This window comes from Leishmania major, chromosome 36 (genome assembly GCF_000002725.2).
Source record: "Leishmania major strain Friedlin complete genome, chromosome 36".
NCBI classification, from domain to species: domain Eukaryota; phylum Euglenozoa; class Kinetoplastea; order Trypanosomatida; family Trypanosomatidae; genus Leishmania; species Leishmania major.
In genome coordinates, this window is record NC_007287.2 from 193,244 (window position 1) to 206,800 (window position 13,557).

General features: G+C 59.8%; 4 protein-coding genes across 4 annotated transcripts; all 4 read left to right on the forward strand.

Annotated features, from left to right (window-relative positions):
• Positions 1–2,347: 2,347 nt before the first annotated feature.
• On the forward strand, positions 2,348–3,739 carry LMJF_36_0670 (conserved hypothetical protein; the record flags this gene model as incomplete). Its single annotated transcript, XM_001686587.1, has 1 exon — positions 2,348–3,739. One exon carries the CDS (start codon positions 2,348–2,350, stop codon positions 3,737–3,739), a length of 1,392 nt encoding a protein of 463 aa, XP_001686639.1.
• Positions 3,740–5,873: 2,134 nt separating this feature from the next.
• LMJF_36_0680 (conserved hypothetical protein) lies at positions 5,874–8,978 on the forward strand (the record flags this gene model as incomplete). The annotated part of the gene is made up of 1 exon (XM_001686588.1): positions 5,874–8,978. One exon carries the CDS (start codon positions 5,874–5,876, stop codon positions 8,976–8,978), a length of 3,105 nt encoding a protein of 1,034 aa, XP_001686640.1.
• Positions 8,979–9,863: 885 nt separating this feature from the next.
• On the forward strand, positions 9,864–10,670 carry LMJF_36_0690 (conserved hypothetical protein; the record flags this gene model as incomplete). Its single annotated transcript, XM_001686589.1, has 1 exon — positions 9,864–10,670. The coding sequence occupies one exon, from the start codon at positions 9,864–9,866 to the stop codon at positions 10,668–10,670; it is 807 nt and encodes a 268-aa protein (XP_001686641.1).
• Positions 10,671–11,451: 781 nt separating this feature from the next.
• LMJF_36_0700 (putative MP18 RNA editing complex protein) lies at positions 11,452–12,141 on the forward strand (the record flags this gene model as incomplete). The annotated part of the gene is made up of 1 exon (XM_001686590.1): positions 11,452–12,141. The coding sequence occupies one exon, from the start codon at positions 11,452–11,454 to the stop codon at positions 12,139–12,141; it is 690 nt and encodes a 229-aa protein (XP_001686642.1).
• Positions 12,142–13,557: the final 1,416 nt, after the last annotated feature.

Consider the following 13,557-nt stretch of genomic DNA (forward strand, 5'->3'; position numbering starts at 1 on the left):
TGCTAAGGACGCCGGGCACCTCCCCGCGGTATGGCAGGACCCAGTGCCCACACTCTCTCTGGAGCCCGTGAGCCTGCAGCCTGCCCGTGAGGGTACGGAGGCGGCCTCTTGGTGTCGGCGGACAAGGTGTGGGGTGGCGCTGTGCCGAAGACACCTGCGGCTATGATGCGGGTTGGACGAGGCCACAGCGTGTGGTGTCTGCGATGCAACCAGTGTGCGCGCGCCGCTGGCCCGTCGCGTGCGCCTGCGATTTGAGTACGTCCTTGGTCGTTGCGAGTGGGGGCACAGCGGCACGGTGGACGGGCTTGCGAGGTCGGCCGTGCCAGAGGAGTGGGCGCCGGCTGCACGGGTTGCGGATTTGGTCACTGCTCTGAGGCGCCAGGCCGACATCCCCCGCAGCCGCGGTACGCGACGCGACGCGCTGCGACAAGAGCACGTTGGCGGCCGCTGCCCCACCCCAGAGGAGCAAGGATGCTGCGCTTGCGGGACGGCAGGGGACAATCCTGGCGCGGCTGCGCGCGGGCGCCTGTCCTTGGTGCGGATTCCTGCAGCGGCGGGCGGGCTGCAGCGGCAGGGAGGAGCGCCGATGGCGTGCTGGCTAACTGCTCCGCTGGCGGTGTGGTACCGCCCGCCCGCCTGCTTTTGGTATGAGGGCGTGCGACCCGGCGCTGTGCCCGGTGTGCCACGCGCGGCTCCGCGGCGCGCTGTGGGCTGGAGGCAGACCGCATTTCCGGCCGTGATGGAGCACGCGATGGTGCGGCTGCGCACGTCTCACTTGCGCTGCATGGGCTTCCCCCGTCGGGTGTCTGCGGCTGTTCCCTGTGCCCCTTCAGGGCGGCCGGGCGGAAGCTCCTTGTGCGCTGGCGCGTGATTGTCCGCGTGCCCGTTGCACTTGCCCCCCCCCCCCCCGCTCCTGTGACGTGCGTGCGGATCGAGGAGGAGGTGGAGCGCCCCTGCCGGCACAGACTCGTAGCCGCGCCCGCGCCTGTCGCAGCACATGCGTGGCCGAGTCGCGCCGACACGCCCCCTCGCACGGCATCGACGGGAAATGGCCGATGAGGGCGGCGAGCCCCCACCCCCTCCCCCAGTGGATGCGTGCGAGGTGTGCGGCCTCTCCTCCATCCGGCGGGGCGGGTGCCGGAGGCACGACGAGAGCGCCGCGAATGGCGCTGTCGAGCCCTCCCGACTGCGGTGTGAAGGGCGCTGACACCACCTTGTGGGATGCCGCGGCTGGAAGCGACTGAGAGGGCGCAGCATGTGGGGCACCGGTAGAGCACAGGGTCCCAGAGGGCCCTGGCCCGAGGCTGGCCAACCTCCTCCTCGAGCCCACGCGGCACGCACCCGGGCCAGACCCTGCTGCCCGCGTGGATCAGGGCGTGCGGTCCGCCGAGGCGCGTGTGGTGCAGCACGTATGCGAAGGAAGGGACGAGGAAGGATAGGGGGAGCTCGCTTAGACGCGTGGCCCCGATCCGGCGGCAGGACGCTGCGTCCTCGAGGACCCGGATGTGGCCGCGGCGCCACAGGGGGTGCGTGCGCTGCGGTTGGATGCGCATAGTTTGCCTGACTCGGGTGCGTTAGAAGGATGTGTGAAAACGTACAAAAAGCGCCGTTTATGGCCCAGCGCAGCGTGAATGCGTAATGCGGGATGTTGAGGGTGCGACTGCGTGATGGATGTGCACGTGAGGGCGCCGTTTCGTTTGTCGTGAGGAGTTTGTATTCCGTTTCCACGGCGTTTGCTGTGGCGGAGGCGGTCGTAAGCGGTGGAGATGTGTTGTCGTTACATGCGTACTCGGGAGGCTGTGCTTCACGTGGATTCGATAGCACGTCTGGAAGGACCTCAATACTATTCGTTCTCGCTACCCTCGTTTTCTTTTCTCCTGAAAGCTATGTGTCTCCTTTGCGTGGACTCGCTCCTTCAAATGGGAATCCTAGCTGAGGTCCATCGACTGCTGGCTTCTTTTACTTCCTGTCCGCGTCACTTTTGCGTATCTGACGTATCCGCGGTCACAGGTGCCTTGTGCTGTAGGTGTAACCTCGTATAGCCGTCTACGTTGCTCACGACGTCCGCGCACTCTGATCGTCGGCCCCTCACGCCTCCATCTAATTGTGAAGAGCGCAGCTGTTAGCACACAAGAGCTGACTTGCCGACGTACTCAAATACCCATGCGCGTGCACACTGGCGCTCTTTGAGACGCCAGCGCAGATTGTTCATCTCTTCACTACTTCTTGAGGCGCAATCGATTCCTACTTCCTGTCGTACGATCAACCGTGCGTGTGCTGCCGCCAACCAGCAGCACAATCACCTTCTCTTCTCTGTTCCTTCTAGACGGAGTGCCTACCTTCAGCCATGGCCGACGCGTTGCCTTCAGCACTTTTCATCGCTCTCGCCATCCTCTTTCTCTTTTGGGGCACCGTGCAGACGCTGAGCTTGAAGTGGGCCGACACCATTGAAGCCTCTGATGGATTTACGGGTCCCACGAGCGGCCAAGGCGGTTCTCACGCCGTTCACTTCCGGCTGCTCTACTCTTTCGCCCACCCCTTCACGCAAGCCTTCTTCATGTTCTGCGCAGAGACAAGCTGCCTCGTACTGCTCGTCTGCACGCTTGTGTGGAAGAAGTATGTAGCACCTCGTCTGCGCGACAGCAGGAGGGGTGCTGCTGCTGCCCCCACAGGCGAATTGGTGGCGGGCGAAGACTATGCGCTGCCTTGTAGCCCGTCTCTGTGGCTGCTGCCGTCTGGCGCGGACTTTTTGGCGAGTATAGTGCAGAACGTCGGCCTGACGCTCACCTACGCATCTGTGTACCAGATGCTGTGCGGCTCCACCGTTGTGTGGATCGCCCTCATCTCATACTTCTGGCTAGGTCACCGCTTCACGAAAGTGGAGCTGTGGGGGATGGGCTGCGTCGTGCTAGGTATTTTTTTGGTAGGCCTGAGCAACCTCCTGGAACGGGGCCTCAACTTCGAGAGCACCTCACACGGGCGACACAAGAGTCCGGTGCTGGGCAACCTCCTTGTCTTAATGGCGCAGATTCTGCACGCCTACCAAGGCGTGTGTGAGGAGCGGCTGATCCGCCTCTACAAGGTTCCGTCGCTGCAGATGGTGGGGACAGAGGGCATCTACGGCATCGGCATGTCGCTCAGTCTGCTCGCCTTCTTGCAGCTGGTGCCAATGGCCACCTGGGGCCACAATTTGGCGTCTGTAGAGGAGTTTTCGGCTTCTGGTGGACCTGGCGTCCTGCACGCCAACATTACATGGGTGCAGCAGCTGCAGCCGGCGCTGAAGGTGCCCTACGATGACGTCGTCCTCGCGTTTGCGCAGATACGCGAGTCGTGGGAGTGCAAGGTGTTCATCTTAGTCTATCTGCTTTCCGGCTTTTTCTACAACGCGTGCCACATGAGCGTCATCAAGTACGTGTCGGCGATGGCCACTGTCATGATCGGATCCCTGCGCAACGTAACTGTGTGGCTGGTGTGCCTCCTCATCCCATCCATCTTCGAGGAGCACTTCAACGTGGTGCAGCTCACGGGGTTTGTATTTCTCGTGCTCGGCAACGTGCTGTTTCACCGAATCTGGATTGCACGCTTTGACGCCGTGCTGCCCGCGCAGGTGATCAACGCCTGCCCGGTGCTTTTCCACGACGCCCGGAAGGATAGGGAGGACATGGTGAAGGTGGAGAAGAGGAGCAGGGATACATCTCTTGAGCCGCAGGCGAGGGAGATGAGGCCCAAGGAGGGCTAGGTATTAGGATAAAGAAATGCGAGCGGTGGGTGCGCTAGGTGGTTGAGACAACAGCCTGCCAAGGGAAGAAGAGAGGTCTTTACTTCCCCCTTTGTTGTCTCGTTGCGTTCTCTGGAAGATGGGAGGAGGGGGGGGGGAGGGTGCGGGCAGAGAGGCCTCGTCGAATCGCTCTGGCATGGTCTAAAGGGCAGCGTTTTCGTACGCGAAATGATTATCAAGCATGCCAGCTGGCGTATCGCGATGTTCTCTCAGCGCCCCAGGCGCTGTACTCGCCGTGTGCTTGACTTTTTTGTTCGCCTTCATGCACGACAACAGTTATGCTGAAGTGATGCAGACGTGGCCCAGCCCCTCTTCACCTCGACAGAGGGAAGGCGCGTCTAAAGGCAGGAAAGGACCACAGCTGCTGCCCCCGATTCGTGCAACTTCAATGACCATTCACGGCTACACAGATGCCTTGCCACGATACGACAAGTGCCCCTGTGTTTTGTGTGTGCGCATTGGGTCGGTCTCTTTTTCTTTTGGTGTAGATTGGCATTTGATCGTTTTTTTGTGTGTATGTGTGTACGTTTTTGTATCGTCTTTGAGGAGCACACATGAGTTCCTCAGTGTGGCGGAGCCTGCACCCGATTCTCGCGCTTGCTCCTCAACCCCTCAACCACCACCCCCCCTCTCTCTCTCTCTCTCTGTGTGTGTGCATGCATGTGTGCGTTTCGAGTTTGTAAGTTTGCCGCTTTTTTTTTGTTGGACTCTTCCCTCTCCCGTCCATACATGTATGAATATATATACATATATACATATATACATATATACATATATATATTTTTTCCCCCTTTACCCTCTCGCTATGCGCACTGTGAGGTCTGAGAAAAGTCTACGGCTCTTTGATGCATGCGGAGCTGGGCGCGTTCAGCGTACCTTGTCCCTCTTTCTCGCGCAGTCTTCCTCTCTCTTGGGTACTTGCCCATCCGCCGTGCTGTGAGAATGACGTCTCCCTACCTCATCCCCCCCCCCCTGCACTCGTCGCTGCGACTCTTGTCATGGCTCAAAACGAAGACGAGCAAGCAGCCCCTCCTCTCCTCTCCTTTTTTTTTGGTTAAACACCGCTTTGTTTTTGTTCGTTTCTATTCTGAACGTATCGCCCTGTGGTGTTCTCTCGAGTAGCCATGAGCGCTGCGCTGTTGCATGGGGACGCTTTACAGCACGCATGGATGCAAGCGGGTGTAGGAGACGGTCATCGTTCTTCTCTCCCTCTCGCGTGTACGGTTTTTGCTCGCATTACTCGGGGTTGAAGAGGCACGCCGGATGCCGTGTAGATGACGGCGTCTTCCATGTATCTTCCTCCTCTACACACGCGCACGCATTTTGCCACACCTCTCTTGGAGTGGTGGCCTTTAAAAGATGGAAAGGGCGTCATGCACGTTCGTGTGTATGTGTGTGGGAATGCCAACCGCCACATGCAACCACAGAACGCTGAAGGCCGCGCCGTCTACGGTTGAAAAAAGGGGAAATCAAAAGACAGCTAAACGGCAGCGTCAGCAGTCAGAGGATGGCCTTCCTCTCTTTTCCTACGGACGGGTGTTTTGCCTGGCATGGCGCGCCGCATCAGATTCTGCTCAGGAACAGTAAGGCGAGGAGATTATGGCACTCTATGGGCAAGGGAAAGTGGTCCCTGCTGCTAGAACTGCGTCACTGCACCACGAGTGGGTGCGCGCCACTTTCCTTGCCTGTTCATCTACGCGCTCTTCCATCACCACTATTCTCGTGCGGTGTCGCGTAGTCTACACCGCTCCTCCCCTTTATTCTCTCTCTCCTCCTTCTGAAATCTTTTTGCCGTTCGCCTCACCCTCCTTGCGTACGCGAAGCGGCCAAGACGTGAACTCGTGTGCGCTCTGCCGCTGCTTTGGACGCGCAGCTGCAACGTTTGCCCGTCACTGCCCCGCAAAACGGGAACAAAAAGGGGTGGTGGAGGACAACCTTCGCCGTCTGCTCTATCTCCCTCTCTGCGCAATGAGCAGACGCTATTCCCCGCTTGGTTGTGGCCTTATCGTGCACTGTGCTCTTATTTCACCGTCTTCTTCCGCCTCTCAAGCTGTTGTGTACTTTCATCCCCCCTCCCTCCCCTCGCCTTTGTTAGATGCTAGATTGCCTGTCTCTCTGGCCTTTTTTTTGTTTGGATGGTGACGCATATGTCAAGCGCTGCTCGTGCCGTCTAAAGCGCTCCTATCGGCTTCCTGGTGATGCGTACGCTTGCGCAGTGATCTTTGACCACAAAAAAGGAAACCAAAAAGCGTTGCTTCCAGAGACAGCAACCGCCCTCCCCCCCCTCCCCCCCCCAAATCGATCGAAAGCGGTGCCCTCTGTGCAGGCCGCGGACTGGCATTTTCAGTTTCAATTTGCCAAGATGTTTGCGGACTTGTTGGCCGCACCCTCTTATCATGCGGGCGATCGCAGCAGCGACGCGGGAGTCGCCCCGGTTTCACCATCTTTTTCTCCGCGCTGCATTTCAGCGTCTTCGTCCGCTGGAAGCAGGAGCGGCTGCCACCTCCGCCAACTTTCTGCCGGCGGCGATGACGGCTCCTACCCACGCGTCTCGCCCCTCGTGGGCACCGCACACCCGTCTGCACACACGGATGGTCGAGCGCGGCGGCCTGGCTTCTCCGAGTGCCTGAGTCCTCTCAGCATCCCCGAAGGGTGCGCATCATCGACGACGGCCATGGTCAGCCCATCCAGTGGCCACCCAGAAGGGCGCAGCTTGTCGCTCGGGGGTTCCAGCGAGGCGCCACCGAGGAGATCATCCGGTGGCACGCTAGGGAACAGCCTGGAGGGATACATCCCCATGTCGGGCTCTTCCTCTTTTTCTTCGCACCACGGCGATAGTGCGCGCTCGCCTCCGTCGAGCACGCGTACGCTGTCGCTCTACCACCACGGGCAGAAGGCGTTGGGCGTTGCGTTTTCCACCCCGTCGCGCGGAGCCACTGCTCTTCTCCCTGAGGGCGCCGCCAGTCCAGCTCTGGACAGCGCGGAATCCAGCGCCGATGATGCGAACTTCGTTGTGATGCGCAGTGGAACTCGCGAGGGTGGACAGCAAAGCCCCCAATCGATTGCTTCTTCAAAGTCGTCGTCTCCGTCCGCCATGCCGTGTGCGCCACCGCTTGCGCAGCCGAAAGCAGGTGCTGTGGTGGTTGAGAAGTATGCACCGATGCTTCCGGCACCACCCAGTCCGCTGCGGTTCAGCGTCTTCTATACCGAGGAAGAGCACCGCGTGCTGCTCGAGACGCGCGAGACGGAGGAGCGGCGATGCCTGTATCAAGCGCACAAGGCTGTGCTCTCGGTGTATCGCATGTGGGCCGCAGCGGGTGCCGACGCGGACTACGGCGACGGCGACAGACCGTTGCTGACGTCTTCGCGAATGGGCGATGGTGCGTCGACGCGGCTTCTCGAGGACTACCGCGGCCCTAAAACTCCAAACACGCTGAAAGCGAAGGCTGCCGACACCAGGGCGCAGCCCTTTCCTCTCGCGACCGCGACCGCCGCCAACGCCGTTGCCGCAGAACGAGTGCGTTGTTTTTTGAAGTCGTCTATTGACAGTGCCCGAGGTCGGTGTTGCCTCGGGGCTGGCCAGGAAGGCGGCGCCGCCATTGGCGTGTTACCGCACCGATCCACGACACCCCGCATCACATACGCAGGCTCTGACGCCGAGACACGCCGCGGCTCGCCTGGTCACGTGCCTCACCCACAGGCGTCCCACTCTTCTTCACCTGCTGCATCTCGCATGTTGGACTACTCATCCGTGCAGATGCCCGAGACAGCATCATCGCTCATGCACGATACAAGCGAACCACCGTCATCGGTGCACCAAGCACGGTTGCTCTCGCCCTGGCGCGCCACCCACACCGATCATCACGATGCGGCGGCGCGGCGCGCGGAAGGCAAGGCGGATGTGCATCTAGAATTTCGTTCAAGTCGGGATGATAGTCGGGGTCGATCTCAAAGGAGGCCAAGGACGTCGCTAGTGCCCCACCTGGTGAGCACATCACCTGCTGCCGTTCGCCTCTCATCTGCTTCTCTCTCTCTCGGTGCATCATCGGTGGCACTGGGGCGGCGCAGCCTGCTGGAGTCGCGGCTCAGGGCGGAAACTGCAGCGCCTCGCGAGGATCTGTCAAGAAGCGCCGTGCTGCCCCCTGCACGCGCTGCCGCTGCCGCGCGAGCCCCGTCACCGTCGCTTCGCCCAGTCTTGTCCGCCGGCGTGCGGTGCTTGTCAAGTCTCTCCGCAGCTCAGACGGAAGGGCCTGGTGCGTCTCAAGCCACGTGGAGTCCTGTGTGGAATGCTAGCGTGAATCTGGTTCCCGCCTCGACCGCGATTTGCCAGATGAGCCCCTCCGCTGAGGATGACAAAACGTGTGATCACGTTCCTGGAGGCGCTGTTCGATATGCCTCCAACGAGGCGTTTCGACGTCGCCAGCGTGCCCCGTTGCCCGGCACCAGTAGCGGTGGGCTTCTGAGCAGCCTGCCGCATGGCATCGATACAGATCGGAGGACATGGCTGGCGGTGGATCGCCTACAGGACCACCACCGTGAGCGACTCAGCAGTTACGTTCACTACAAGCGCTTCTTCGATGCTGTCTACGGCGAGCAGAGCGGCTCCCCGCTGGTTTCGCGCGAGCCGGATGGGCGGCACAGCAGTGCAGGGCGGACTAGTCCCGTGCCCCCCTGCGCTGTGCGGACATGTTCATCCATGTCTTTTGATGTAGGTGACGGGAATAGACATGCGAGTACGTGGCCGTGGCGGTCGTCGCTGTCCTCCTCCCTGTACCCACGAGTGCGCTCGCCTGAGCTCGTCGCTTGTCGCGACCTTCGCCACTTTTCACCAAGTGGCTCAACGGCAGCCAGGCGCGCGCCGGCGCCCCCATCCAAAGAACCTACCACATTTTGTGCGCGGCTCACGGGTGGCGCGGCTTCATTAACTGTACCGGCTGACGGTACCCTCTTCGCTGCGCGTCTGACGCGCCTCTCCACGCTGGAAAAGCTATGTCGCGCCGAGCTGCAGCGGCGCTGCATGGAGGACCAAAGTCTCTTGCTGCACCACTTTATTGTGGAAGGCACGGCAACCTTGCAGCGGGTCGGCCGTACGACCGCCCTGTTGCACCGACACAGGCAGCGGGCGGCTGGCGGCACAACGAAGGCGTACCGAATGCCCTCCGCATGGACCTTCATTCCGAACGAAGTGGATGGGCTGTGAGCCCCAGTCGCCGCTGGCTGGTAGACATTTTTATTTCTTTTGTTGTATGCATGCCTGCTCTCCGCACACCCCTTGAAGTGCGCTCTCGTCTTCCTCCCTCCGTCCCCTCCCTCCCCTGCTCTGTTTCGGCAGTTGAACTCGCCGACCCTTGGCGACGGGGCGGGTTAGGGAGAGGAGCCTCCGAGGAAGGTGGGGAAAGGAATGGTGGCACCGACCGGTGCCGTGCAGCGGGTCCAGAGCCGGAGCGCATGGCAACCACATGTGTACACTTCTCTAGATGGCCGTGAGGTTTGCTCCTCAGACACATTGCGCACAAGCGTTTCGAAAACAGCAGCAAAAGAAGGTGGTCCCACACCCGTTGCAAATCGCAACTGCTGTTGCAGAACGCTGAGCAGGGGGTGCAGGCCCGATAGCTCCAGCTGCGTTTGAGGTCTCAACAGCCATGTCCTCATTTTCGTTTTCTTGTCGCACGGCCCGGACAGTTCATCGCCTAGAACGTTCGGCAGCGGTAACGCATCCCATGATCGACCTGTGCCCACATTTTGCACAACCACCGCCGCCTTGCCTTGCGCTTCTTCTTCCGAGGGACGAGGCAGTAGAGATGCAAATGAAAAGCGGAGCGATGAAGAGGTCACGCTCCGCGAGAGTGCAGCTGCAGCAAGATGCACTGCCTTGCAGCTTTAGCTCGACTACTTGCTCGTTTCTCCATTCTCTTTCTTGCGGACTCCGTGCGGAAACTACTTGACCACACAACTCCCCCCTTCACCCTCCTTTCCCCCGATTCCTTTCACCCTGGTGATTACAACGCAGTGCCGGTATCGGCCCTTTTGTGGCTCTCCGTGTCTGTGTGTGTCGTTGTTCCGACGAGTCGAGGGCGCGTTACAGATGCGGCGTTGTTGTCGGCTTTTTGCCGGATCAGGGAACAGCACGACGGCGTCTTCGAGCGGCGCCATGATATCGCTGCGTGAGGCGACACGTCTCGCTAAGATCGCTGGCTGCTTTGACTCTGCTAATGGGTCGTCTTCGTCTTTGCTGCGTCGCTGCACCGATTCCGCATGTGCGCAGGGTCGAAACGTCACCAGCTCATCATCCTCCTGGGAGGAAATCAAGCGGCGGCAACATCAGGTGTTCAACGAGCGGCACTTAACCGCCGAGAACACCATTGCTGTCACGGTGTCGTGTGTGAACATGGCGCATCTCTCCGTATACGTGCACTCAGTGCAATGCGGGTATCCGGCCTCTCACGCGCCAGGACCGTCTGGGGAGGGCGTGCCTGGCAAGCGCACCATCACCACTGCAACGTTGACGAATCAATCTTGCGCCGTGCTGCTCCTGTGGGTGTCGATGGGGTCGCCTGAGTTGTTGGCCGTGCGGTGCGCGCTGTCTCCCGGTGCTGTGGAAACGTGCTGGCGTGCGGCTCCAGCCGCGGCGAGCAGCGACACCACTAAGGCTGGCAGCACGATCCAGACTGCTGCGCCATCCTCGACGCTGTCGGAGAAGGACAAGCTGCGCCGCATAAAGTCCTGGGCCGAGGAGCTGGTCCTCCATCGATGGGTGGTGGTCAGCGGCCAGCTGCGCATGGAGGACGTGTACGACGGTGATTTGCATAAAGTAGTGGCAGTGCCGGTGCTGGAGGTGGCAAGGGACCACTTTAAGGGTAGCGTGCTTGCACTGCCGCCAGGGTTTCTATGAGCCGTGCCTCTGGTGTTGTTGGGTGTCTTTTTTTTCCCGGAAGTGTACTGCGCGAAGCTGCCGCTTTCGCTGTGCTTGTGCTTGTGTGCGCGTGTGGGCTGGTGTGCACCTGTGTGAGCGCCAGCGGTGTGTCTGCCTTCATCAGCTGGTGTTTGCTGCGCATGAGTACTCAACAACAAAAAAAACGCTTTTTTTTGTTGCTTCGGCAGCGGCGGAGAGCTTCACTGGGGTCCATGTCCCGGCAGTCACCCGCTGGCGGTTTGTTTCCCATGGGCGTTCCCCGCAACAACAAAAAGAAAAGCCATACCCACGCAGGATCACGGGTGCATTTTCTGGACCTTGCTCGTCTCTCCGTACACGCGCCACACCCTTTTCCGCCGGCGTGTTGCTTCTATCTTCATTCTTAATGACTGGTTGTACGCAAGGCGATTAGGCATGGGTGAGGGCGTGTGTTGCACGTGCGCAGGTGTACGCCATCCGCTCGCGCTTTCGCGGTCACAGAGTACCTGTTTCTTTTTCGCTCAGCTTGGCCCCCCTCCTTCGGGTTTGTCTCCATACTATTCTTAAGTTTCCTCCATCACTTCACTTCTTCTCTCCCGCACTCTGTCGCGACGCAGTCCCGTCTTGGTTTGGCCAACCTCATCGCCGCATCCTTTCTCTTTCCGCACCTGCGTTGTCTTGCCTCAAATCGAGCTCGCTTGTGGATCTCTGGTGTGTGTGTGTGTGTGTGTGTGTGTGTGTTTTCGCTGCAAAAGGCAACAGAGGGCCATCCAACTGCAACATGTTTCGGCGCCTTTCCCCTGCTGCAGCGACACGGTCGATGGCGACCATGACGCATCCGCTGACCTCCGCGACGCAGTCCCAGTCGGTGACAAGCACGCGCGCGGCAGTCTCACGTGTCGCGATGCGCGGGTGCAGCAGCAGCAGCGGCACCTCATCAGGCGACGTCTCTTCTACAAAGGGTGCCGCCTTTAGCGTGAGTCGATCCGGTCAGCGCGCGCCGTCGATCAACTGCGTGACACTCGTTGGGGTGGTGCATGACATCCAAACTGGCTACGTCTTTGAAGACGCTGTCACCCAATTCACGCTCACCACGACAAGCCTGGACGCGGCGAACCAAGCCCAAGAGTGCGTGGTGGAGAAGGACCATCACACCGTGCGCTGCTATGGCGATGTCTTTTCCCGGGAAGTCCGCGCCAAGCTGAGCGAGGGCAATGTGGTCTGCGTGAATGGCCGTCTGCGCTTGAATCCGCAAATGGAGCCGTCGTGCAACAAGTACTACTACTTCCCTTACATCCAAGTTCAGCCGCCGCACGGCCAGGTGAGCGTCGTGTACGGCGACCGTCGCTCCCCTCCGTCGCCGGTGAACGCGGCGACGGGTGAGCTGAACAATGGCAACGGCGACCCCACAAACAGCGCAGCACCGGCCGAGGATGGCGATCCTAGCGCGACGACGCAGAAGACGCCGTAAGAGCACCCGATTGCGAACGCGGTTCCGACACGCCTCTTCCCCCTCTTCGTCTCCCGTTATCGAGCCACTTAAGGGCGAGGCAGCGAAGAGGGGGCAGGATCAAGTGCAGGCGGATCGTTTGCGGCGACAACTCGTCTTTCTCTCCTTGAGGCGAGCAGGTGTTCTACCGATAGAGCGTCAGTGCGAGCGTACGCTGTTGCTGTCCAGGCGACGCTCTTGCCTGCTGATGTGTTTCTCTTCCTTGAAGTGTTGACGTGCGGACTCTGTGTCTGCGCGGGACTGCTGGATTTGGTCCGCAGGCGTGGGGACTGGCGGAATGGCTTTGATTGCGGTGGCGTGCAGGAGAACTCTCTCTCGGACTTCCCGCGGTGGTGGACATCGTTCGCTTCTCTCTCCCCCAATACACATGCAGGCAAGCGAACACAGGCATACTGTGCGATGACACCAACCTGGGTAGATTCCTGACCCTCCCACTTGCCCACCCCATCCATTCTGTGCGCATTGGTATTTACAGTACAATAACTCTCACTTCCTCTGCACAAGTGTCCCTCTTTCCTGCCGTTCCCGAGCGAAAAAAAGGGACTTTTTGTCTTGTCGCGCTTGGCACCGGACCCGCGGCTTTGCTTCGTAGAGGCCCTCGCTATCCCTTCAGGAATCCTCCGTTGAAGTGCACTGCCTTCTCTTCCCTCTCCAATCTTTGTACAGCTATAGAGTCGATCGGATTCAGGGTGGGTGGAAGGGGGATACAAGCGCATAAGAGGGATCGGCCCAACGCGCGAGCAACGGGCCACTCCGCACGCAAAAAACCGTGTGTGTGTGTGTGTGCTTGCTGAAGGCGTCACAGTGCCAGGCCTGCTTCTTTCGCCGTCTTCTGTTGACACACACCACCTTAGCCTACCCACTCTCTCCCCTATTCTGCATCTTCCTTTCTCCTCTCATGCCTGGCAAAACACGCACATACACGGATGTGCGCATCTCCGCTTTTTGATGGTTCTCTCGTTGTGGCTTGTGCGTTCACTTTGGTTTCTGCCCCACCCCTTTTTTTTTCGTTTTCTTGGTGTCGGCGCTCATTGCGTTGCACATGGCACTACGCCAGTGCTTTCTAGTCCTCGTCTCCTCCGCTCCCACCCTCTTTCGCGCTGTCCATATATATATATAATCACACTCCCCCAACGTATCATTCTTCACCATTGTTTTGTGAGACGCGTCTGTGTTTTTCCACTTTAACTAGTGCGTACACCTTGCCTGCAAACACGCGCACACACACCCGCAGGCAGACACGACGCGCACAATCGCTTGCGCGAATGGTTAGAAGCGTTTTTGACTCCTGAAGTACAGAGGAGGAAACAAAGAGCTACACTTACACGGAACAGACACGTCGCAGCATCTGCGCCACGGCCCATATCTTGGTATTGT